The 27,500-nt window shown below is 40.0% G+C and overlaps 1 protein-coding gene across 3 annotated transcripts in view; it reads right to left on the bottom strand.

The window, feature by feature from the left end:
* The window catches only part of lpp (LIM domain containing preferred translocation partner in lipoma), a 190,606-nt gene that overhangs the window by 81,748 nt on the left and 81,358 nt on the right, over positions 1 to 27,500 (bottom strand). For all 3 annotated transcript variants that reach the window (XM_085447276.1, XM_085447275.1, XM_085447277.1), the window contains 2 exons: positions 22,162 to 22,265; positions 15,017 to 15,139 (listed from right to left, as the gene is read on the bottom strand). In XM_085447276.1, coding sequence (XP_085303402.1) covers positions 15,017 to 15,139; positions 22,162 to 22,265 — 227 coding nt within the window. The remainder of the gene's footprint in view (positions 1 to 15,016; positions 15,140 to 22,161; positions 22,266 to 27,500) is intronic.

Raw genomic sequence — 27,500 nt, forward strand, 5'->3', positions numbered from 1 at the left:
AACCACTACACTATGGAAATCCAACTGAGAAATTATTTTCTTTAAACAATTTATTTAAATACTTAATTATAAACCTTCTTTTTACATTTACATACATGAAGAATATTTTATTCATTTTTTCTGGTACATGTTTTTTCCCCCTGCATGATGTTTGGCTTCTTAAAAACCATCTCCATAACCTTTTTCGTCTCCGCTAGTTCAGTGGCATTGCTGCAGAATTAGATGCAGCTCTATATCGCAGTAATATTAGAAGAACATATTAGTTTATATTTTCCTTTTGCATATTCTTCGGAAATCCTGATTTCTATTAGAATCTATTAGATTTCTATTAGAGTTGTGAAAACTGGAGAGATGAATGTAAAAATATCAGATTCACAGATCCAATAAAAAGGGCTATGAGTGATTTCAATGAAAAATAATAGACATTAAACGCTAATTAGCATTTTCTAATACTGATTTTCCATAAATTATGTTTAAATTTATGTTTGAAGCCCATGAGGGGAAAAATATTTATACAAAATTTTGTAAAACTGAATTATTAACCAAGCACTTGCTCTAAATATTAGATCCTTGTGTCTACACGTTCAAAACCTGGCAAGTAAGCAGCTAATGTGTACATTTTAATATAAATAAATACATTCTCGTAGTAGCTTTCAATGATTGAAGATAGTCATTCACATGCATGTCCTAAAGGAACAGCTGTCTGAACAGACATGCAGCAGTTTAAAAGACAATGATTAAATGATTAATGGACTGAGGTAGGGCTGTTCGATATAGGATATATATCAGATGACGATATAAAAACGTCTATCATTTCATTTTATGCTATCGTTTGTTTTGTGGTGTCGCAAAATAAGCTGTTTACGGCAATATTTTTTTCATCATTTGATGGTCACTGTAGTGGCTATATTAATTTCTTAAAGTTCTCTCTTTCTCTTATATTTTATATAACCACACTACAGACGGACAAGCGTCTGTTTTTATGCGTTGTCGTTAGCAACAACGACGGTAAAACCCTCGCGTGTCCGCTTATTTATTTTCCACATAAACCTTTCACAATAAAGCTCAAGATCCTGTTGAGACTTTTCAAAATAAACTGAATCACGTGAAAGAGCAGATTGTTTACGGATGAGAAGTAAAAAAAAAAAAAAAGCCGCCAGGTGCTAAAAAATAAACCTTAGACTCAAACGTTAGAACAGGCTTTTCCCCGCAGCACGCCGTGTAATAAATACTCAAAAATAAAACGGCGGCCGTTACAACTTATGTCTAAAAATGTATTGTTTCATGCATCGGTTAAAACACTCGACTCCAGCTACATGATGCCCAGCTTGAAACACTTCACGCAAGTCGAGCTGCCCGAGATTCACAGAATTTACAGAAAATGTAAAATTTTTGTGATTTATATCGTTATCGGGACGATAGATGTCTTATATCGGGATATGAGATTTTGGTCATATCGCACAGCCCTAGACTGAGGGTTAACTATGTTTTTATAAAGGCATACAGCAAATATATGGGGTGTGAACTGACCTAGCAATCTAGATAATTTATCATTTTATCTTTAGTCAATAATTAAAAGAAACAAACAGGAAAAAATACATTATTATCATCTGGTGATGCATTTTTATGTGCAAAGGTGTTTACAACAGTAATCCTAATAAACAAATTCAACTTGCAGTTTATGGAGATTCTCAAACGACAGCATTCCTACTGTGTTGTATGAAATTTGGATTAATATAATACAGCCACACTTCTATTTTTAAGGTTAAGGAACGGTTTTCTTTTCTATTTTCCCATTTACAGTAACTAATATCAGTCTGTGGAGCTCCTGTACAAACACTTTTGAAATGCACACAGACATACAGGCAGCTGTAAGATGTACAGGACATGGAGAATCTATGCTCTTACCACCAAGACAACCTAGAGATGTTGTAGTTGAACATTAAGTCCATGTTTCAAAATTCATGGTTATGTAATCCCCTAAAAAACTAGGTTTCAGGGGGAAAAGTATGTAATATTTCTAGGATGATGTAACAACATCATACAAAGTAGGGCGTATTACTCACTGATGCAACTGAAAAATCATTTTCGGGAATACTGTGTGAAAAGTTACCGATCGTGGCACTTCTGCAGGCTATCTTTACAAAAGAGGGAAATGTGTGTTTTGTAGCTCTCGCACAGCAGAAACTAATTGTTTCATTCACCTCCTGCAGAACTACAGGCCAGCCTCTCACCACACATCTCTGACTCATCTCTGTAATGAGCTCTTTGTGCACTTGTGACCTCTCCCGCTTCGGGAGAAATATTCGGCTGTTGAAAACGTCCATCGCTTACAGTGTGTCGATGTCATCAATCCCAGAGATGGCTGTCTTAGAAGCTGCGTGCGCTCGCTTGTGTACTGTAAGCTTGCACGTGTTATGGGGTATACAGATAATGCGCGATGACAGCAGTTGACGGTAAGCCTTTTAGCATTGGTATTCGATGATGTAAAGAGGCAGGTTACACACACTGTCACAGCTTCCTGGCTCTAAGTAAATTTGTCATTGGTTCACCCTGTTAATAAAAGACAAAGGGGTGATACTACACAGTTTATTTGACTAACGAACATTGACGGAACACACAGAGCGCCTGAAGGCGTGCGCCTCTCTCCACAGTTGGCTGCCCCTGTCAAAATTCAGAACCTGCTGCCAGATTGACCTTAAGGTCAATGGGTGCCACCGGCACTGTGGCGACATCATTGTTCCATACTGCAGCAAAGCAATCAAAGAGAATTGCAGTGTATAAAACAAACTGAGAGGAAAATCTTAGACACCAAGAAACCCTATAATTACAGCACTGGAGCATCGTCTCGATACAGTCCGATCAGCTCGGGGAGATGAGCTGAAGAACAATCGCACACTGTGTCGGAGCCCCGAAGAGCAAAATATCCATTGCAAAAAATAGTTGCCTACAGCCTTGACCTTTAATAAGGAATAAGAGGCTGGCTAGCATACATACCAGTGTCATGACCAGTGACAGCGGCACAAGCTGGAAACAACTGAGGCTAATATTACTGAGCTGTCACCTCTGAGCAGAAAAACATTTTGTCCTCACAGCTTGAACTGCTTATGTGTAAAATGCACATTTGTTTGGCTACAATTTGTCCTTAAAGGCATAACAGCAGCCAGCTACTCGCGTTCACTCTGACTGACCTTTTTGCTACTATAGTGTCACTACATGCACTCTATTGTAAGTGTTCCTCAATAAAAATTTAGAGCCAAGTTTGCCACTGTGGTCACAGTTAAAAGACGTAAAGGGCAGAAGAGTCACAAACACCCCCAATGACAGAATTAATGTTTCGGATCTTGTGTTTCTTACAATATTCTGACACATTTATTAATATAGCATTGATTTGTTATTGTTCTGGCACCTCAAAAGCAACTAAATGTGGAAAGGATGAACAGCACACCTGAGGGGATTATACAAATTCCCATAAGATGCCTCCAGAGTTTGAGCCTAACAAGAGGAGCTGAGGAAAGGTCATAAACCCTATCACACTCTCAAGGAGCCGAGGTACCACCGCAGAGGTCTATAGTCGATATTTTCTGAGATCGCTCAGCAGACGCCACGATCAGTGGGAGATTTGGGAGCAAGCAGCGCGAGCCTATCATTCTGCCATGTTGTGACAGTGAGTGCCAGACGCAATGCTCTGCCTGTTGAGAGATGGGAGCGTCACAGTATGGCTTGACTGGCACAGTGTGAAGTAAGGCCTCCTTAGGGCACTCATGTGGTAAGATCCATCTCAGCAGCATTTCAAGCGCTCGACTTTAGCTGAACTGTCAGCACACTTCAATAATGCTCATCTGTTTTGTATGGACATGACAACTTATTATAGAGACATCAGGATATCTGACAATGAGGAAAAAAAACGCAAGCAGAACAATGCAGCGCTGTGGCTTTTTCGGATGAGTGACGGTGCCTTTCTATTTGGGATTTCACACAGTGTTAGCCAAAGAGATGAAACATACTGTACCTGCCAGCTTTTTAAATAAAAACGCTTTTTCTGTGTGGGGCAGTTGGAGAAATAGGGCACACATAAAAGCACATAATACTGCATAAAATTACAGCAAATGTAAAATTGGCTTGAGCTTGTCTTTTATTGTGGACCTACTGTATTTGTTTTTGCTTATTTTCTGTATTAAATATACATATATAAACAGCTTCAATGGGACAGGTAGAACAGTTTTACACAAATGCAATCAGGTGAAAGATAGTGAAGATAGTCGCACGTATGACTACTTTATTAGCATTTTAAAACCCTGACTTGTTCTTAAACCATCTCCTTGGGAGCCTATCCCAAGGAAGAAATTGGTAGTGACAGTTCAGATAATGTTTTGACCTTAAGTTACTTTTATTCATTAATCCACGTTCATACTTTACATGACTGATAATTTAGATGGTTGTGAGTGCCCTCCAGGCTGCTAGCTTAACATACCCGGACAGACAAACTATGCAATTATGCACTATGCAGCTGAAAACTGTAAAAACTGGAAACTGGCTTCCAAACATTATATACTGTATATTCTAGTGAAGGAGTAATCTAAAAGGTGCCTCTTCAGAACAAGCCATTGCTTGCAGCTATACAGTACAATAAAGTGTTTAACCAAAGACCCAGCAGCTACTTCTAGCATATATACCTATACAAAGTAGTGTATAGGTATATATACCTATGACTTCATTATGATTAAGCCCCAACATTTGCTTTGATTTTTTATTGTCTTATTTTATGTTCTCATATAAGCTGGTGCATGAAAACAGATAGCAGTAGTGGTAGGATAATAAAGTACATTAAAAAAACATTATGGTTGCATATATTGTCTATAAATAAATAAAAAATCCTGATGTTTAGGACCAGTGGGGTGTGAGCCTAAACCCATTGAACCACTGGGATAATAAAACACTGGTGGAAACCTTTTAAACCCACAAAACTGTGTGCTCCACTTTCTGGGGACGATACTCAACATGTAGATCAAACAAACTTCTGTCGAGAGAAGTGAAGAGCGCTAACAGCATAAGTCAGAGAGCCCTCAACTTATCGGGTGACAGAAAACAAGTCCAGGGTCCAGTCATTTCTCTTTTCTGAAAGGCACCACCATGATCAGCAGTCATCGTTCCAGACAGCACCAACATTTGCACGCTAAAGTTCCCTGCATGCGTGGAAACAAAGAAACCGCTTCGCTGACTGGTTTTTAATTGAGGTGGAACCATGAGTGTAAGTGAGTCGCACAACCTTGCTCCCAGAAGCTGTGGCACTGCCAGAGGGCAGCCTAGTAACAGCTGAGCATCTCCCCCTCTTTGAATCCATCTGGAAAGATGCTACCTCAGTTAAAGCACCACACACCAAGACACCATCAAACGCCTCCTGATGCAGCATGGCAGAACTGGGGAAGTTTACTATGGGGGCAAGTGCATGTCATTTAGTGAGCCCGGGCTTTCAATATTTTATTCATCGCGTTGCACATTATTGTTTCACAGCGAGTGGAGCCATCAGACGGGGAGAGCTTTTTAATTTCAACTTAAATCTTATCATAACAGACTGAATCAGATCAGAACGAGATGCTGCTGCTGCTTTAATGGAGAAAGCACATTAGAATTTAATTGGGACAAAAATGTCACTGCTTATTTTGGGGGGGAGGGGACTGGTTACTTAATTGGTTATACAGTGGCTAACGAGTAAAGTACATTAGTGCTGTGTACACATTTCTCCTCAAAAAGAAAAAACATGTTTGCAGACTATTTGTTTGAACTTCTTTCATATTAAAATAGGACTCAAATGAAATGTCTTTGAGCTTCAGATATGACATTTCCTATTCCGAAAGTCAACACATTTTACATTTTACAGCATGTAACAGGGATTAGAAACAACTACAGTAATTACTGCCTGCTGTTGGCGGACTAGGTGACACTTTTTGCTTCTGTATTTTCCCTTGTGTCTGTGCATAGTAGCAGAATATGCTCTCTATAGTCAGCCAACAGCAGGGCACCAAATCTATCAATCTCTGCCTGTGAATGCAATCAGTGTGAGCAGATACACCAAATAAATCAGATTTGACAGAGTGCAGATATGTGGATTTTAAAATATCCTTAAGACGAGAAAGTTATACATTTATTCTTATATCCATCCACCATATTTAGCTTTGATGTCAAGGCACCCATGAGAGTTGAAATATTCTGCTTTCTTCTGACAGTTTACAAAATAAACTGGATGTTGAAGAATCTCAGTAGGAGGGCTGCTGATTCATCTGATTACTAGAAATGCACCACAGGTCAGTGTGAATTAGAGGTTACAGGAGAAGCTTCTGCAGCCTCCACCAAAGCAGTGGTGCTGCTCTGGTGCTTGATAAGCACACTGTTTTGACACTCATCTGGGCCTCCTTGTTAACTCCCCCACAACAGATCTGATGTGCTTAGACAGCCCTACGCTGCATATTAGCAGGGCTGGTTGGGCTCAGATTTCAGTGCATTTCACTTGCAGGACTTAGCATGAACACACTCTCCTGTGTTTCCTCCGATCACCGTGCCAAATAAAAACAGTTATTAAAGATTCAAACAAGGTTTCGAACAAGCAGTAAGGCAGTGATGGAGCGCAAAAAGGTGGCCCGGTGGTGGCTGCTTGCTGTATTCAAAAAGCAGCAATTTCATTCTTTAATTCTAAATAGTGTGTTGGTGATCATTTTTTAAATTAATGCTGCACAAATAAGGTTTACCATAAAGATCTGCACCCCCAGCAGCTCCACCTGGGCTAACACCGTAGGTCATGGCTATTCAACTAAAAAGTTAGTTGGGCCAGATTTTCAAACCGGGGAATTTAACTGGGCCAGATATTTTTTTTGCAGCCAGTAAGCAGCAGATCATAATCAATTTCAAACTGTATTGAAAAACAAGTAATTTTTTATTCTTTTTCCCCCTGTAAATCTGGTGACCTCTCACAAATTCACACCAAAAAGGTCCATTTAAAAAAAGGGAGCTATAACCAAACTTTTTTTTTTTGCACATTTCAAACAATAACAAAAAAACATTTCGATAATTCCCTTTCAAATTAAAATAAATATTTTGCTGACCACTCACTTTTCCTCCCATGGATGGACCCCATCCGTCACTAGTATATCCGTCACGCTTCATATCAGACCATTTTCCTCAAAAAACCCTGAAATCTTCTCAAACATTATTTCGCCAGCTGTGTGTCCCTCTAACGGTAGTAAACCGAGCAATTTGCCATCCAAGAAATGGACATATATGCACAACTGTGCATTATCAGTTCTGTCTGTGAACCCACCTTCTGCCATCCTGACATTACATCAGTTTTCTTCAGGTCATGTAACAGCATTTCAAGCCAGAACTTCAACTCTATGAATATTTGAACTGTCTGACAGGGGTACGTTTTTAATAGCAGATATCACACTGACTTTAATTTTTTCGTCACTTATCACCGCATCCACCACGGCCAGCATGCAGTATTTCACCGTTTCAGAATCTGTGAAAGGCTTGCTCTTCTTCGCCAAGATCCAGCAAACAAGAAGGGAAGCTGCTGCAGCTCTCTTGGGCTGTACAGGACCCTCATGGTAGTACAAATCCAGTTGTAAGATTATTAAACTCGCAATTAAACTGTACTTTTGCAGCCCTCTCCTGAGATTGCTCTGGAAGGTTTGTGCAGGAAGTCTGGTGTTTGTCATTGTGGTGCCTTCGTAAGTACCGCAACACACTCACTGCAAATTAAACACATAGGTTTGGCATTTGGATTTGGCGTTAAAATGAATACGTATTTGTCAGTCCAGGCAGGGTTAAACCGAAGGTTTTAATTGTCAATTTTACGCTTTTGGACTGAGAAAGACATGCAGTTGTTGCATCATACATTACGATGATAGTTTGATATGTTTACATCACGGTACATTGTGGGTTAAATATTGCTAGGCTACTAGGAGTGTTGCATTCACAGTCTACACTACGCTGTAGGAATCTTTAATTTTTTTTAATTAATTAATTTTTTGTGTTTTCTCTGTGTTTCTGCCAGGACCACATGCGGCAACTCGCAGGTTGCTTCTGGGCCGCATGTGGCCCGCGGGCTGCCATTTGAATGGGCTTGCCCTAGGTTTTCATACTCATCCTGTCTCTAACTTCCAGCAAGAGCTCGGTATGGTGCAATACCCAAGCGCAATTCATTATAAGGGGCCTAGTTGATAGTTACTTTGTGCTAACAAAGCGGGTAACTGAAGCAGATAACACTGGCAAATTTGGGGGAAGATCAGTGGTTCCAGTAAGCTAATAATAATAATAATGGATTGGATTTATATAGCGCTTTTCAAGGCACCCAAAGCGCTTTACAATGCCACTATTCATTCACTCTCGCATTCATACACTGGTGGAGGCAGCTACAGTTGTAGCCACAGCTGCCCTGGGGCAGACTGACAGAAGCGAGGCTGCCATATTGCGCCATCGGCCCCTCTGGCCAACACCAGTGGGCGGGAGGGTAAAGTGTCTTGCCCAAGGGCACAACAACCAGGACAGAGAGCCCAGGGATCGAACCGGCGACCTTCCGGTTACAGATAGCTTCCCAACCCCCTGAGCCACGGTCGCCCCGCTACACTATATGGACAAAAGTACTGGGCCACCAACACATTAGACCTACAGGAGCTGCTCAGACATGGAAACCTATGCTGTGAAGCTCCTGGCTCACAGTTTTTGTGCTGATGTTGATGCCAGAGGAGGTTTGGAGCTCCTCAGTTATTGAGTCAGCAGAGCACACGCTACATCTATGACTCAGCACACGGCAACCTCGCGCTGTAACTTCATGAGCAGTTGTGGTTCCTAAGCGCTTCCGCTGTGCACTTTGTAGAATATCTAGGTGGAAATGAATTTAACAAACTGACTTTAGAATGCTGCATCTTTATATACTTTTAGTGGTTTCAAACAGTGGAGGTCAGACGACAACACGACTCTTGGGCCTTAAAGTTTAACATCTTTTATTCTTTGTTACGTATTTTGTTTTTAGATATATATTTTGGCAGTTTTAGATGTCCCTGAACATTTCACTTAGAACAGTAATTCTTAAAATGTGGGCTGTGGTCCCTCAGTGGACCATGAAGCTATTGCAGTTCAGCAATGAGGTGTTTCGAGGAGAGAAAAAAGAAAAACTAAACTAAAAACTAAATTTTTAATTTTCGTGTTTCTGATTTAAGCTAAAATATTTAACTTTAAAAAGAAAAAAACAGCAGGAAACAAGAAAAAAAACAAAACAGCAGCTATCTGAAAGTAAATGTCGAGCCCACCACTTACAATTGGAAATGTCAAAAATGGCTTGAAGTGTGTATATGCAAAAAAAAATTCATTTGAACAGCATAGCCTCTTTTAGCTTAATGTACAGCCTGACAGTCATGCCCACAGAGGACAGTGTGTCTGTATTATGAGTATATTACATGGAAGGCTCCAATCTTATGAGTAAAGATAAATTAAATTCATTTACAAGGATGCTTTGCTGCTATAGATTTTATGTCAGTGATTGTAACCTTGTTAGAGAGCTCTGGAAGGCAAAAAACCTGTTGTATAATAAAATATGACATCTGTTTGGTTCTACAAAGCAGCACGCTGGTGTTACAAGAGCGACTGCATGATGTCTGACTGCAGTACATACCGGTACCTATTTTTGGACAGAAGACACTTTGTCCTGTCACCGCAAGAATAGCAAAGGTGTAAACTGATCAGATTTAAACAGTAAAAATATTCATTTTATCACTTTGTTGGCTGCAGTTTACATTTTTCAGAAGTGAAGAAGAAAAATAGAAATTATTTCTAATAAACAAAATGACATTTAAAGCAACAAATCAGTGAAAGAAGATTAAAGAAATTCTCTTTTAATAACATTAAGATGCTTTTGATTTCACCAGGAATAACAGAAACCACTAACTCGATAAAGGCCGAAACATTATTATCAGCGTTTCCTTAATTTCTGCTGTCACAGGATAAAGCAAGCAAACTGCAGCACAAACTTAGTTAACTGTGTCAAATAACAAATGGCATCTAAGGTGGAACTGGAGAGAGAACAAATGGGAATTATATAATGATCACATTTCATTACCCACTGTTATGCCACAGAGAATACCAACTAAAGCAAACAAAATTGTTTTGATGTCTGTGAAGCATCAGTGCCGGCTGAATGTTCGCAGGAATGCTACTTAGATTTTTATGAATGAGCAGCAACGTCCATTTCAATTTCATCTGGGAGGCGAGCACACATAAGGTCCCCTCTCTGATTCCAAATTTTCCGTCGGGAGGGAAGAGTCCTCTCCTAGAAGCTTGAAGGCAGAGCGCCGGGTGGTCTATTGATTTTGGAGTGCTGGCTGTGTGATTGCCTGTGCACAGAAAGCTTAAATCAAGAGCACTCGTTGCTCTTTTGCTTATACAAGTGGAAGATTACTGTGCAGCAGTTGTACCGATGCTGGAGTACGAAACCTGGCCCATTAAACACACACACGCACACACATACACCAGTGTTATGTTGTACATAATGCATTGAAAGAGCCTGAGCATGGACTGACAGGAGCAGCTGGGTAGGGGAAAAGGTCAACCTGAGTTAATCAGCTAGAATCAGCATCAGCTGAGTAGAAAGTAACTGTCTGTGTGTGTGTGTGTGTGTGTGTGTGTGTGTGTGTGTGTGTGTGTGTGTGTGTGTGTGTGTGTGTGTGTGGGTGCACATGTGCGTGCATTGCAGAGTGCTGGTATCTCTGGAAAATAAACAATCAAATAGAAAGCCAAATCTTTTACACGGCAACCGCAAAAGGGCATCATGGTAGCAAAGAGATGTTGGAAAACGTCCGACGTGAAACGTTTCATTATTAATACATGTCACAGAACGTATGCGCACTCTGCTGAGACACAGGTGGTGTGGCTTCCCACCCATAACCCCGAAATCTCGCAGCAGATTATGATCAAAATAAACGCGCAGATCACATCTGACCCTCACAGGTAGAACCAACACGACAGACACATATTAGTTAGTACGACATTGGGAAGCTGGCCTCTAACAGAGCTGTAGAGGCGCACATCAATTTTTCAAGTCATGTTGACAAAAGCTTTCAGACCCCTGTTAATACACACTGCACGGTTTTTCTCTTCAGGAAAGGTATGCACTTATCATATATTTTATTTAGGAAAAAAAAGGCCAGCAGCTAGAAGCTTCACATCCCAGAGATGTGCTTCCTTTTATTACACGTGTACGTGTGGGCACCCGTGCATTGTAAGTATGAATAGAAATCCTTATGTGTTTATAAGAAAGACAAAGAGAATAAAGGAAACACAGATGCTTTGTGTTCTCCACACTGTTAAAATTCATGACCTTGTAACACTGACAGCTAACAGCACGTAGACTATAAACAGTATATTGTAGGGCTGCAGTCTGAAGGTCAGCTCTTGTATACTGTACAGCTTTACACAGAAGAATAGAGAAAATAGTTATACTGTTAACTCCACTGTTAAAATGTCTGCTTTCACATTTCAGGAAATCTGAGTATTTTACAGCAAGTTGCCAACTTTCATATACCAGGGAATGGCTTTCACCAGTCATTTCGGTGAAACAGATCTCTGATCAGCCCAAAGGCAGAGGTGTGTTTAATGTGGAAAGACTCATTTTGTGACTTTATTTTAATGCCACAATATTAGCCCAAATAATTATTTATAAATTAAAAGCTCCAATTGGCAGATTTATGTAAAAGCAGCAACTTCAGCAGCTACCTTTGTGATGCTTACAGGTTAGCAATGGCACCCAAGTATAGAAAAAGACTGTGGATCTTCACACTTTGTTCTTTTGGGGGTGGCAACAATGAGACGAGAAGGCTGATGTCACTCATGCCTGTTCCTTACATATTCACAAGCTCTGTTGGTGGAAGGGCTCTAGTTACATATTATAGGTAGTCATTGTTTTTAATAAAAACCACTGATAAGCCCTATAAACTCTGTATAGACAGGCCCTTTTTTTAACTGATTATTTTCATATACATATATATGTTTTGTTTTTTTCCAAGCAATTGCAGATAATCCATCTGATTGCCTCAGCGGAGATTAGGCTGCCATCACGTAGTTCAACCCCTGCCTTGGTACACCTTTAAGTCTATCAGAGAGAGATCATCATTCACAGTCAAATTCCTGACCTAAAACATGAGAGTCTGGGAGAAAACCCAAGAACCCGGAGAGAACCCAAACAGGTAAAGTCCACAAAGAAAGGCTTCAGCAAGCCGGTGGATTTGAACCCAGAACACACTAACCGCTGTAAGAAACGCAAGCTGGAACAGTAACATTTGAGCTGACTTGCAGACTGGCAGAAATGCAAATGAAGTTCTTTAAAATAAAAAGCAGAGTCACTTATGCAACAACAGAAAACAACTACAAGCATCGATGGTCTTTAATAATTCATAGAAAAACTACCTGCCAACTGGCACAAGCCATGCACACTAAATGGAAAGATATGGAGGGGGCAATAAGTGCAGAATTTCTGCCACAGAAGTTGTCAGCCTCAGCACTGTGACTTCAACCAATAAGAGGATGGGATGGGGCAGTGACACTATCAATCCACATCAACTGTTTAACCCTAAAACCAGCAAGAGAGAACCATCAGTCACATACAGCAAAGAATGACAATCAATGTTGAAAAGTTAAAATAGTACTCAATACTTCTTTTTCAAGATGTTTTTATAGCTTTAGAAGAGTTAACAGCAAAAACGGGCTATCAAGATTTCACGGTCAGGACCAGCAGGGAGTTTAGTCTTAGGCGGGAACTCAGATGGGCTGCCAGCCCACTGAAAGAAACCAAAATGTCAAACTACTCCTTTAAAAAAGTTTACCAGAATTAACCAAAAAAATTCCATCAATCCATCTTCTTCCAAATATCTAATTCAAGGTCACGGAGAGCTGGAGCTAAAAAAAAAAAAAAAAAGTAATATCAGCTGTTAGGGCGAGAAGCGGGGTACACGCTGGACAGGTTGCTTTACACTTTACACAGGTTGCTTTACACTTTACACAGGTTGCTTTACACTTTACACAGGTTGCTTTACACATATGCATGCACGCGCATCAAACTGTGTCATAGAATCATCAGAAATAAGATGGAGTTTTAATGTACAACAACAAATCGACTCAACATGTTTAAAACGTGCCAAAAAGAAAATCAGCTCGAAAGAAAAATAGTGATTTCTCCACAAAATGCCATGTTTTCATTCATTTTTCATCACTTTTTACCTTTAAACAAGGTTCTGTTATTTATGCCGTCCTCTTCTGCAATGTGTTAACTTGTGGAGCTCCAGCAGTTATTTATCTTAACAGCAAATTTTGCTTTTTGCATAACTAAATGAAAAAAGTCATTAGAATTTAATTTTGCAGAATGGTTCAAACCGGTGCCACCTCTGGAAGAAAACTGAAATATAGCATACAATATTATCAAACATGATTCTTGTCCAGTACTACAAAGACGAGTTCTCGGAAACCTGACAGAGACAAGACAGAGACCTGCAGACGTCCTGATCTGCTCAGACTCTGAATCGTCTTTTTACCTTGTTTGTACTAAAAAAAAAAAACATACGCTGAGATGTCAATTTGATTTGTCAAAAAGAGCATTTCACCATATTTTATGAGCACATAATTTCATGTTATTACAGTTTCCCCACATCAGCTCCCACGAACACACTCGCTCACCACAACAGTAAGCATACTAGAAATCATCAAGTCAGATTTTAGTTACTGCCGTTAAAGCGTATCATTTCAGAACCGCAGCGTTTACTTCCTTTCTCTCCGTCTCCGCTTTGTTTCCCCTGTGTGGTGCAATAATTTTAACTCTGTGAGCAGTACACCCTTCCCTCTCCCTCTAACCAGAGAGCCAGGAGTCACCTAACCAAAGGACGTCAACACTTGCAATCTTCAGTCTTCGTTTGGCTTTTTCACATTGCACACGTCCCCCAAAATACCATGTTTCTCAGACTACTTGTAAACCTAACTTTGCCTCGTGTGAGTTTCCAAAACCGAAGCGTTTTACATTTTAAAGTCGCTGAAGAATTGTTTCCTGAACTCACACAAAGGTCAGTGGACCCCACGAATACCCACATCAATAATTCACAGTCTTAAATTATTGACTTACATATAAATATTTGAATAAATGTACAAGGAAACAAAGCAGATATGGTAACTATTCTATAAATAATCCACAGAAAAAGCAACACCTTTAAGATTTGTTTTAACTCCGCTTTAGCCACATATCCACAGAGTATGAGGCCCCCACAGAGAACGCCCTTTCAGGTATTTCATTTTTGCTCGAATATGTCACTAGAGAAATGATCTGCATGTGTTCAAAGCCCCACTGAGCCTTCCTCCGCCAAACACAATTGGTTAAGGTTTTTTTATCCGCTTGTCCTACATTCATTGTGTGTCAAACAATTTAGTGAACTGCCCAAGGCTTTGACTTTTTGAAGTTGCCGTTAATATCGTTTAATATCAACTAATGATATAGGTCAAGACTCATTTTGTCATTATTGCATTTTTTTTTAAAAAGATGCAACATATATAGGTCTGTTTCATGTGGAAACCTAATTTGTATTTTGCAACATTCAACAGTTTAAAAAACTTTAATTATTCTTTGCATTTTTTAGCACACTTCACAGGAGAGCAGCTACAGGTCTATAAAGTGTGCCGTTTATTGTGCGGATATAAGTGTTACTGAATGCCAACAGAGGCTGCACTCACATACTTCAGTAAAAGCATTTGATAACAGCGTGCTTCATGCCCTACTAAGGGTTTTAAGTATTAGAAGTAAAAGCATCAATTCTGCTGACATTTAGTTTCTGTAAAATGTATTTGACAATATTAAAAGGCTAATGTTTCCTTACAGGTCGTGCATAAACTGAAAACGGTAAAAGTCATTTTCAACTTTGGCCTGCAGTAAATGCCCAAGAAAAGCACAGCCTTAAATTCACATCTGCATGACATTTTGTAGGTTACGTACTTGTGTGCTTCGATGCTTGTAGGGCGAGCTGCTCTCCAGGTCTGCCAGTATGCTGGTGAGGGAGTCGATCTCTGCGTCCAGACTGGAGCGCCTCTCTTCCAGCGTCTTTTCATGGCCTTTCACCTGTGAGAAGACGTCCGATAAAGTGTTCAGACTCCTTCACTGTTTGCACACTCTACTGTGTTGTAGCTTTCATTTGAAACATATGCACTAGTTGAACTTCTAAATTACATTAAAATTGAAAACATGTTATTCAAAAACTTTCTAAAATCGTCAAATCTGTTAGCAGATTTCCCCGAACATGAGAAGCACTTTCAGAGCCCAATGTTGCTTCCACCATGCCTCATAAGAAGGGATTTATGCACCTGTTATAGCCTTGTGTTAGCAATACGGTGACTCTCCAGCATACCCAGACTATAGTTACACCATAGTTAGTTAGTTACAAATCAAAGTGAAGTGAAGCAACACCAAATCTGATTGGGCTCCTTGGTAGTCACATGTTCTGTAAATGTCTGATCAGACCTGAAGTCGTCTCTCTTTCCTGCATTTTAGTAAAGTAACTGTTGTTCAGTATTTAAGTGCTCCAACAGTATCATTCATGACTGCAGAGAAATGCAAACAAACCAGCATATAGATATAAACATCAGCATCACGTAGTCTGTTTCATACTCTCACAGCGGCAGTTTGTTTTTTTCCTTTGTCCAAATGGTAAATCTACCACAGATGCACCAATCGATCACCCAGGGACCAGAATTGGTCGATTTCCACTCCTTGGCCTTGACCCTGAACCCCATTAGAGGACCAGAGTGAAAATGTTTGTGTCAACAAACCTAAATCACCAGCTTAACATGGACATTTTAAAGGAGCCAACAAATGATAAGTGATCCTGAGCTCAGAGCTAGCCACAAGCCAGCAGCCTCAGTATTAGCAATGGATCAAAGTAGTAGAGCAACGGGTTGATATCCTTTTATTTGGTGAAGTTATGAACATACAGTGATCCCTCGCTATATCGCAGTTCAACTTCTGCAGCCTCGCTGTTTCACTGATTTTTTTTGTGCATTTTGCATCCTTTTCTTTTTTTAACAACGCATTGTGTTGTGCGTCCTGATTGGCTCTAGACCATTGTCAGTCAATCTCATGCCGTGTCTCCTGTACAGCACAAAATGAGTTCAGCTTGTCAAACTTACATAAATCTTTGATCGCTAGCAGTGTGACTGCTCCGCAACAAACACACGAAACGTCGTCACCTGCGAGTGCCTTTGGTTTCATTCTATAATGCTGGACTTATTTTTCTACGAAGGTTTGAACTTTGAGAGTATTTAAACAAGAGAGAAAATTGTGAAAATGTCCATGCAGGGGTTTTACATTTCACTTATCGTGGGTTATTTTTACAGCGTAACTCGAGGGATCGCTGTACTGTAAATTATGAAGTACCTGGCATTAGTTTTATATCAGCCTTTGTTTGGTAAGGTAAAATAAAATCTGTCAGGTAAAGGTGGAGAGGTGTACACGTTTTCATCAGGGGAAACCGCTGTAAATTTTACCTGTAAATTATTATTGTTATGATTCTCATTATTATTATTATTGATATTATTCGGAAGAAAACCATAACTGGCAAAAATCGGGATCGGCACACTTAAAGTGGAGTCGCCCAAGAAAATTGCAATCTGTGTTTCTAATCCATGCATTGTGGTCACAGCAACACTCACCTTGGGTGTGGGTTATGTTGTAACAGGTAGGGCTGGGTCATATCATACTGTTCACGGTAATACCGGTATAATGTTGGGCAGAGATAAGAAAATGAAATAATGCGATAGAATATGGGTAAAACGCGCATGCCTTTGTTTTCATGGAAACATGGCGGAAAAACCATGCTGGCGACGGAGAATGAGAAGAGCGAAAGCGGATCATTGAATGAAACAGATGAACCAGAATTGGTTTGTAAAAATGCTGCAAGTTCAGTGGTGTGGAACTGGTTTGGCTTTTGTCCATCAGATACACAACAAAGCACTATTTGTGGTAGCGCATGCTAGCGACGGCCGTATTTTGGAAAATACGGCACACTTAAAATCAATCCTTTGATTTTTCTGACAATCGACAGTGCCCCTTATAATCCCGTGTGCCTTATGTATGAATTCTGGTTGTGTTTACTGACCTCGAAACGATTTTATGTACACGGTGCTCAAAAATCTTTCAAATGTTTTAGTACGACTTTGCTAACCTACGAAGCCGCACCGCTTGATGGATTGTCGGAGCATTACGGCTATTGTAGGCAGGCGCCTCGCGGAGTGATACGTACTGTGCATCAACATAATATTACCATATTGTGTGTGTGTGTGTGTGTGTATAACCTCTTTTTAAGTTTTGTGGATATTATACATGGTTATGCTGAGGATATGTCAGCCAATTTCCACTGGAAATGCCTTTTGGTTAAACTGTCAGCAAGGAATTTGCATTTGCACTGTTAAATATTTATGTAACTTTAATGCACATTAAAAAAAAAACAGCTGCTTGTTTAAGTGAAAATACATTGATTTTTTTCCCCCACTAATAAAGTTGTGGAGTTGTAAAGTATTTTGTCTAGTGTCAATTATATCGTCAGTTATATCGTTGTCACAAATTTTCAAATGTATATCGTGATAAATATTTTTGGTCATATCGCCCTGCTCTAGTAACAGGTACAGCCCGGGTTCACAGGGTCAAGTTACTGTCACCATAATGCCATCGGCGATGAGTATTTCTAACTCTGTGCTGCTCAGAAATATTTTCTCCTGCTTTTTTCTCTCTGCACTTCTTAAACTTTGCATTACAAGTTCGTGTTTCACCTTGACCTCAGACAATCTTTTTAAAAGCCACACATCAATAGCAGAGACTTCTCTCAGTGAGAAAGAAGCGATGCATTGTATGAAAGACAACTTTCATAACACGGTGCACTATTCACCTGCCTTTTACTGCTCTTGGATTTACAGTATCTCATTCTTCATACATTATTCATCACAATCTCATCCAGCACTATTTCACAAAGAAAGGTCAATTCTTTAAAATCAAAGTCAAACTTTTTTTTTAATCCACACTTTGAATGTATTCTGCAGAGGATGCTAAGAATTGCTGTGATTTTTATTTAACTCTGTTATTATCAGAGGAAGCTTGAAAGCATCAGTAACAGGATCACTGCAGCAGCAGTCGCTGATTTATTCATCCGCATTTTTTCTCTTTCGCTTCAGAGAAAAATGCAACCTCGACATATGAAAAGACACAAACTATTTAATCAAAAGAAAAACAAAAGTGATGCGCAGAAATCTGGAAAGTAGTTAAAGTGATCTGACCGATAGTGGCACCCGGTTTTCTACAAAATTCCCGGGAATTTCTCCATGGAACGACAGATGTATTTTTAGTCTTCTGAACTATGCTGCAACTGCAAGAAGACTTCTTGCAATTGCCTGTGGGGGCTTTTTGAGTTGGTTGGATCAGTGGCTGCTTCTTATTCTAATGTTATGTGTTTGGATTACCTGTCACAATCTATTACAGGCAGGGCTTGCCTCCATTTGGAGCAGAGCTGCTGCTTAAAAACATCTAAGGCAATCATGAGCGGGAGTAAACAAAGCAAAACACTAATGGCTTGTCTCAAATCAACAAAAGAAAAAAACGGGCAAACTTGTTTAACGGTGATAACGAGGAGGATGAAAGGAAACATCGCAGACTTTGTGTTGCGGAGGAATTTGCCGTGTAGGGCTTCGTAATGCGAACTGCAGCCAGGATGAGAGGTTTGTTTTTCTCTCTCCCGCTAAAGGTCTCGGCTTTTACGTGTCATAATCCAGACATCTCCCTCTGTCAGGGGGATAAAGACAAGAGCATATTTCTGCTTCTTTTAAGTAAAATGCCATTAAATCGCTGATTTATTCATTCACTATGTAGAATTTCTCCAGAAAGACATTTTTGATTGATATCTTCCCTTTTTTTTCTGAACAGCGTTCTCTTCTGCTCTGGCTGCAGGACACATAATTAAGATACCCGTGGTGTTTTAAGGAATTAAACTGCAGGCCAGAAAGACTCGGCAGTGTGATAGGAAAAGAAAATTTCGAGATGAATACAGGAAAGCACTTTAAAAAATAATTGAGGGATGGAATTTCTTATGTAATTTCAGGCCTTGAAAATCTTTTCCTTCATCTCTCCACACAAGAAAAATCAAGAATAGTGGCAAAAATTACAGCAGCAAAAAGGGAACTAAATTAATGCTCGTGATTATAACCATCATCCTGTTCAGCTAATGTGTTGCATTTGACAGCTGTCCTGACAAAACCACCGATCTCCAAAAGCTGAGATGTTCACACACGAAGGAAAACAATAATACTTATACTCTTACTAGCTTTGCATTTTTAACCTACGGGAACAAAGCAGTCTGAGTTAAAGGGCCCATATCATGCAAATGTATATGTTATATTTATATTCTGGGGTTTTTCTCGCACATGTCTGCATGATTTACAATTCAAAAGAAACCCTTTATTTATCATATACAGACCACAAATGATGCAGTCCCATCAGTTCAGCCTCTGTCTGTTTTAGTTCCTGTCACCTAAAGGCCCCAGTGGTAATACATGGGAATACATGTAAAAACGGCAAAGAGCTCTATTATGATTAAGGGACGTATGCTGAGCTAGAAGCCAGTTTACGGCCCAGCTGCCTCTTTTATTGTGCAGGTTTCCCACTTCTAAAACCTTCCTAGCACCTTCAAAGGTCTGTGTGTTTATGTGACATTATCACTTCAAGTCCACGGGTTCTGTGGGAACTCGCAAGCACAATGCACATGTGCAGCGGGATGCACGGCACAGATGCAAACCTGGAAGCTATCAGCTTTATTTTGGCTCACGGACCAGGCTACCAACTTCCACTGGAGTTAGCAGGTAACCAATTCTGCTCAATTTATACAGACTTTTCTTCTGATTCATCAACATTTTCTCAAAAACATCTACACGCGTTTGAGCACGACAAAATCCGAGGCACGGGGGAAAAAGAAAGGGAAGATATCAATCAGATCCAACCAAACAAGTTTAAAGCCAAAGTGTGTAAGGGTCAGTGACCCTGGACGAATGGACAGAGGTAAACTGAAATCCCTGGCATTGGAACATGCAGGGAACATTTTTACTTCAACTTTGCAACATTTTTAAAATCATTATTTTCCTTTAACAGATGAGATCCGGACAGAATATCCAGACATATGAGAAAGGTTTGGCATTTTTACCATGAAGCTATGTGGCACTCACCTTTAGTTTGTGAGCTTTACCAACATACAGGGATTTTTGACATCATAATAATATATATTTGATAGACGTTCAGAAAAGGCCAAAGTGCCACATGTTGCCTTCAAACAAATCCATCTGATTGAAGAGATGCTTACAGGAAGTGGAAACGTTGTACTGTAACTTGGCAAATTGATTTCATTTTCTACTGTCTCTGATTATAGGTAAAGTTTTAAAAATACATTTTTGCATGATAGTAGGAGTCTGGATTTCATCTCCCAGTTATACTGAAATATAATATAGGAGTTTAAGAAGGGAGGTGAAAGCATGGAAAACCTGCTCAGGTTCATATGGACAAGTGAAAATTTATAGATCTGTTCACAGTTAACAAATGTGTAGATACCAGTAAAACTGACTGTTAGATGTCCAGAAAATCCTCTAAGCATGCATGCTGCCTGTAAAGTCTGCCATTACTCCACCAGACATGTGTTCACCACTTTGCTCACCTGTTACCGTTTAGCACATGCAGACAAGGACCCAGATTATTCCCAGTTAGATTTATTTTTAAAAGCTTTTTCATCCAGAGAATTTTGACTGCTTAGAAATGTATAAAACTGCCACAAAAGACTTCTAAGCAATAAATGTGAGCCAAAAGATTAATAAGAAATACCAGCACCAAGGAGACATTTTTTAAATGATTCAAAGTTTCTGGATGTGGCGATGTAGATTAAATTCAGCTTTTTCCTCAATCATCAGAAAAGCGTACAAGATTTAAGACTGAAAATTTAAAAACTTGTGCTGCATTCCTGTCTCCAGGTACAAATCGAGAGGATGCTGGGTCGTAAGTGTAGGTGTAACATTATTAAACTGTAACAAAGTGAACAGGATCGACACTGATTGTTGAGCAGCAGCCGGAGTTTAGGTAGAAGCTGCCCCACCCAGCAAGCACAAGATCAAAGTCATCAGCCTTCATTAAACTAAGGGGTATATGGAAGTTTAAGGTTTCCGTAGACTTCTAAGAAGAGAAGTAAATTCTGTTGTACGCCTATTGCATTCCTCACTGCTCACGTGTCTCTGTGCTCTGCCTAAAGTGTAAGAGGGGAGCAGCTCTGCTGGCTGGCTGAACCTGACGTTCAACAAAGCCATGAAATTCAGAACTCCAACAGTCGAAGCGCTGCACCTTTTAAAATAACTGCGTGACTTTGAAAGTGCTTTAGATTACATTAAGGTCATAGCGCAGCATGCATGCACGTATACTGATAGTCCTAGGGTTTTTTAAAGCTTCGAGTTTTATACTTACTGTGTTTACAGTTTGTGTGGGAAGAGCAGTGAATTTACACGCAATGCATAACTTATTTGAATTATGCAACATTCTGTCTCCAAGCTTACAAAGGAAGCATTCATTTAGGATAGAAAACTGGTCAGATCAAATGAGGGGCTTGAAGAGGGAGACTTTCTTTCTTCCTGTTTGCAGCGAACAAAGGAATGTGAAGCACTTGGAGGATTTCATAGCAGAGGTCGAGCGCTGCGAGCGTCAGCCAGAGGTGCAGAGGCCAGAAATCCCAGGAGGGCCAAATGCCTGTGGGTATTATGACCAGCAAAGCGCAGAAAAGTGACCGGGCTCCACCAATAGGTGTCAGCCTTCCATCCTTCCTGCATCAGAGCCCTCGGAAATGTTTGTGTGTGTGTGTGTGTGTGTGCGGGTCCACGGGTGGAGAGCGGCTGGCTCCAGGCAGCATCTGGAGCTGGACGTCTCTGCATTTGGCTGCAGCTCAAATGGACAAATAGTTTTGCTGGACTTGTTACATGAACTCAGTGCGGCGCTCGGGGCTGTCTTTGCTTTCTGCGCCGACTCTTAGAGAGTTACTGACAACCAAGAAAATTTAATAGAACAGCGGCTCCTCTCACCTGATAATCGTATGAGTTCCCCAGCGGTGGAGGAGGGAAGGAACCAGGGGATGACAGGAAGCCGGTTGACTCTTCGACAGGTGGTGGAGGGGGAGGGTAGTCCGCTGGGATGGAGACACACGCGCACACACACACCAAGAAAAACAAAAACGGCTCATTAAATACTTCCCCTTTTTTTTTCTTTTACAAACAAACTGTCACAATTGTGAAAGAACACACACAGTCCACCGCTGAAAAAACACCGGCAAAAAAAAAAAAAAAAAAAGATTAAAAAAAGATGTTTCATTTACAACAACCAGCACAACAGGTGCCGAAAACAAGGTAAAGGGTTACAAATCTATGGAGAAATAGTGCACATGATGCTCTGCATGGTCGAGGTTAAAAGTAGATTACACTGTAAGCCTGCTTATAGCGCATAAATACATGACTGGCTCTGGAGCGTCCAGCATGTTGACACAAACATGATTTATAAAGTATGTAAGTGCATCAAATTATCATTTTGAGACGCATTAATGCATCACCATCTGTTTTAACATTAAGTTTGTATTTTCTGCATATTTTTATTCTGTATATATGGTGTTTGTTATGATTACTGCGTGCCTTTCTTTTATCCCCGATGCGGGACAGTCCCTCAGTTTCGTTGTACTACTCTACAAAGCATGACTGTGCAATGACAATAAAAAGTTTAAGTATTTTACAGGAAGTTTTATGGGGTAGAAAGATGTTCTTTACACCTGCAGGTTAGATGTCAGCTGGATCAAATGCTCAAACATTAGGTTTGAGCTTTAACAATCAATATATATGCATATTTTTTATTAGTAACAATCAATAAAACTGCTTTTGTTTTTCACCATCATGAGAAACACCACTGGATTCTGCAATTTCCTTTATTTCTAATGAGCATTTTAGCACCTTTCAGCTCTTTGTTCTGGTTTTCCACCTCACTGATCTCAGTATTACTTTTGCCCACTGCACAGCAGGAAGTTGCTAACCCATAAAAGTTACCTGCCTAGTTATGACACTACAGAAATTCAGTAACTAGGTGGTCAGCACCACTGATACCAGAGGTTACTGGGAGTGGGCTTAAGTAACAAAATAACCTATTTTTGGCTGATGCAGCTCACAAATGCTGTCCACCATCAGTTTTATTCCCACTTCTCTCCCTAATGGAGCTAAAATCAACTCAAAACGAATGCTGATATTAATCGTTGCATCTGCAGGTCACTGTTTGCAAACATGTCTGCCATACGAGAGCCGTGTGCACAAATGTGCGGTGTTTTTAATTTGAACTGAACATTTTTTGTTCAGCGTGACAGCATTTTGATTATTTTTATTATTAGCGGTTTATCTTGCAATTCAATTGAAAACAACTCAGCAGGGTCTAATTCATTATTCTGACTTATTTAAGTAGTTTAAAACGCGACAATGGCATTTTGTCATTAAGGTGTTGAACCGACTGAAAGATGCAGTGTAATGTAGCAAGTTGTTTAACGAGCGCACATTTGTTATACAGAACGCCGGTTGCAGAGTAGCTGATGAAGACTTATTATTAGAAGTCATCATCATTTGCATGAACTGCAAAATCAAGTCTAACATATGGAAGAGGTCATAGAGTTAAAAAAAAGAGAGACTGCGAGCGAACGAGACAAAGAAGTACAGCCTCGCTATCCCACGTCAACGGACTGACACACATAATTGCAGCAATTTGGTTAACTAAGAAGTACTAATCTGGAGCAAGCGTGGCTTTTCCCCCCCTCTCTCCCTGAAATTGAAATGTTGTGTTACAGACGGGTTAGACTAGGTGTTTGCCGTGCCAGACGACGAGAAACAAGCTAAATTTGTAGTTCTGAAGTGCACGCTAATCCAAGGATTGCATCCTGCCACATGTTTCAGACAGGATAAGGAGTTACATGCCAAATTAAATTCTGATTTGGCTTCTCTCGGCACAGGACTTAAGACTGAATCATTTGACCATGTACTTCTAAGTACCAAACCAGACATGAGCTTTGCAAATTAAAGGCTTTTATGAGACGTAATGGGAATTTGTTCCAATGCTAAGACTTTGATGAGTCCTGTTCTGAAATTCCATTTGCATTCCATGGCTTTTATCTGTTTTCATTAGAATCTAATTGATGTCATCAGTGTAGTTTATCCAAGGCAGCTGACCAAATTAATTAAGCGTGGTTTTCAGTTGCCTCAACACAACGGCAGAAAGAGGGGGGGGGGGGAAGGAAACGAAGACAGAGAGATAATGCAGCATGGTTAAAATTGGACACTTCTGCGTCTTGAGCATTACTACGTTCAAGAAATTGTGAGCATTGCATTAAACATTCCCTCTGGGCACTTGAGGCCCTCCATGTGAATTGTTTATATAATAACCTTGTGACCTCCACTAAAACTCCAGAGTGTAACAGCTCCTCTAAACCTCTGGGAGAGAAAATAAAATATGCTGCTCGACAACAAGGCTCGGGCCCGGCCCGCCCTCCCCTCCACCACGGATCCTTTTTACCCGAATATAAGTCACTTGTAACTTGTGGCTTACAGAGAATTAAATCATTAAGTTGCATGTACGTTTCTCTCAAACATCAAAGATGTTTTGGATTCATCACTTCAGGAAACACGAGTTGTAAATGTTTCAGAGAATCATGTTTTATTGAAAAGGTTTTATAGCTTTGTGCGTGGAACAGTGGAAAGCAAGACTTGGAGGAGGAACGGGGGTCATTAGGCATCTTTGCTCAAAGGATGTTTCTGACCATTTCCCCTCTTGACCCAATTTCTTTTCCCCCATCCGTCATTGCACCAGTCATTTAGGAGTGAATCGCATTAGTGTGCTAATGTTAAATTCAAAAAAGAAAAAAAACTTTGCATGCACTGTTTGCACCCCCCAGTAGTCTTTTCAAGGAAAACCATTCTGTCTCATAAAAAAATGCACTCAGCCTTGGAGATGTTTGCAGCTGATTCAGGGTCAGAAAGAAACGGCGTTTAAGAAGAAGCCTTTCGAATTAAGTGGCGTGTAATGTTATCTCTCATTTCCATAAGTGAACATTCTTTTATAAGAGGAATGATCTTACTCTTGAAAATACAACACACCTGAGACCAGAAGATCTTCACTGCCATTCAAACACTCCTGACTTTATTGGTTTCAACTAGAAGCCATACATTATATATGTAAAACAATATCTTAAGCCAACATAATTTCTAAAGGTTACAACAACAAAAAAAAGTTTAACTTCCCCGAGCTAGTAATTACAAGTGTTTACAGACAAGCTGTCTTTTCCACTGTGGTAATCTGCTAGCAACCAAAGCAGACACAAGGTGGTTTTCGGGGCAGGAGCCTCTTTGCGACCATTAGCAACTTCCAGCAAGCAGTCGACAACCAGTCCAGTGACCAGTGGTTGCTAGATGGTTGCAGAGCGGTCTCTAGGTTTGTGTGATTGAGGCCTAAGACTTCTGCTAGAAATCTACGTGGGAACTTAAGACATAACTGGAAACCCCTTTAACCCTGCACCATGGCGCCGTGGCCTACACAATTCAGTCTTCACAGGCTCGACGTGTAATCACGTTTCTTGCGAGGTGCACATCCGGTTATATAAAAGGCCATGTGTAGCGCTAAATGGGTTTCCGAACAGGTCCCAAGTTACAACGTAGATTTCCCACATTAGTCTAAATGTTGTTGCTCGTCACATGGACATGATGACGATAGCTTCTCTCTGTTTAGATCCACCCTTAGCATCACTGTTCAACAGCACTGTGTAATCAAAAGCTATTAAGGCTGCCTTTAATAGTCAGTTTGATGCTTTTATTATCTAAATATTAATACCCTTCATCGTTATTCCTTCGTGCTTGCCTCATGTTCAAAGTGCTATTCACATTTAGCATGTTTAAAATACATAGCATATCATTCTAACTGCATTACTGTAAAAATAGCAGGAATAAAGTCCTGGGGTATTCAGAGAGGGCAACCACCAATGCACAAATTAAGTCCGAAGAAATTTAACGGGTTCTTCTTTTTCCTTCCTTTTGGCATAATCTTGGTAGATGAATGACAGTAAACTGTAGGCTTGGTATCAAGTTTTCCAGTACAACCTCAAGAACCCTTCAAACAAGGAACTTAACTTATATTTCTACGACCTGTAGGACATAGTTCTAGTTTTGGTTCCTGAACTCAGTTCCTGCCTCTGAGTCAATATTAGAGCGAGAGGTGGTAAACTGGATGAATATTATTAAAATGTAAACCGCAGTTTCTGTAGGCAGACCGGGCTGAAAGGGAGAATGTAAGAGTGTGGGCAAAAACACTGAAGCAGGCTATTGTAATATTCATTTTGATTCTATATTAGAGCACAGTGGTTGTTTTAAATATTGCAAAATGGGGAAAGTCTCACCCAGAAATCTACATACTAAAAACACCATTTGCAGTGCAAACAGAAATATTTTTAAAATTTTTCACTTCTCTTTCTTTTCAACCACAGACACACATACACACAGTCAAATCTTCATGTCTTCCTTATCAGAAAGAATCCCTCTCACCTGCAGCTAAACACCAACATATTAAGTGAAAAAAGAACTTTTTAAACTTACTAACTAACTAAATAAACTGTGAACCTGGACGTCCCAACGCTACAAATCAAATCCTGGGTTTCTGCTTCCTGAAATGACGAATCCAAAACATCTTTGTCCACAAAAACTTTGTCCCATTGGTGTCAGCCATGGGACTCAATCTTTCTATTTCTAATAATAAACAAAAAAAAAACAAAAAAACGACAACACGGGTTTTAGCACTCGCTGTTCAGCGGCTCTGAGCTGTGCTAATGCCGTTAGGCTTTTAAGCAGTGTGAAGCAGACAGAGCGAGAACGGCTCCTGTGCTGTGAATGAAGCTGACTCCATTTGTGACAATAGGGAGATGAAAGCTCCAAGTGCGCACTAATGAGAGAAGCAGCAGGAACACCTACTTAATACGACAACTTCCCCTCTCTTTATTGAGCAATTACTTTTAAGTAGCCGCTTTGTGAACAAGGAATCCTAATCAGTGATTAAAGTTATTTGAGAGGCCGTAAGAGGTGTAATTGGTTATTGGGAACCCTGAGTATTGTTAAGGGGGTGACAAAGGGGTGCGGATGGATCCAGCTGTGACGCTGAGGGACTTGTATTTAACTTTTGTTTTTAACTAAGTGATACATTTATTAACACTTCAAATACTGATAATTGTGAGCGACTCATTCTTGAATGTATGCGTGCGACTTCTCTTTAGTATAGTGTATTTTATTATCCCGTCTGCGTGGATTTGAATCAGTTTTTCTAAATTATGTAGTTGAGAGGAGCTTCTGTGCCTCGGATGGAG

The sequence above is a fragment of the Copadichromis virginalis genome, linkage group LG23 (genome assembly GCF_057382275.1).
Source record: "Copadichromis virginalis isolate Kocher_CV1m ecotype Utaka linkage group LG23, C_Virginalis_male_GT1.1, whole genome shotgun sequence".
Taxonomy (NCBI): domain Eukaryota; kingdom Metazoa; phylum Chordata; class Actinopteri; order Cichliformes; family Cichlidae; genus Copadichromis; species Copadichromis virginalis.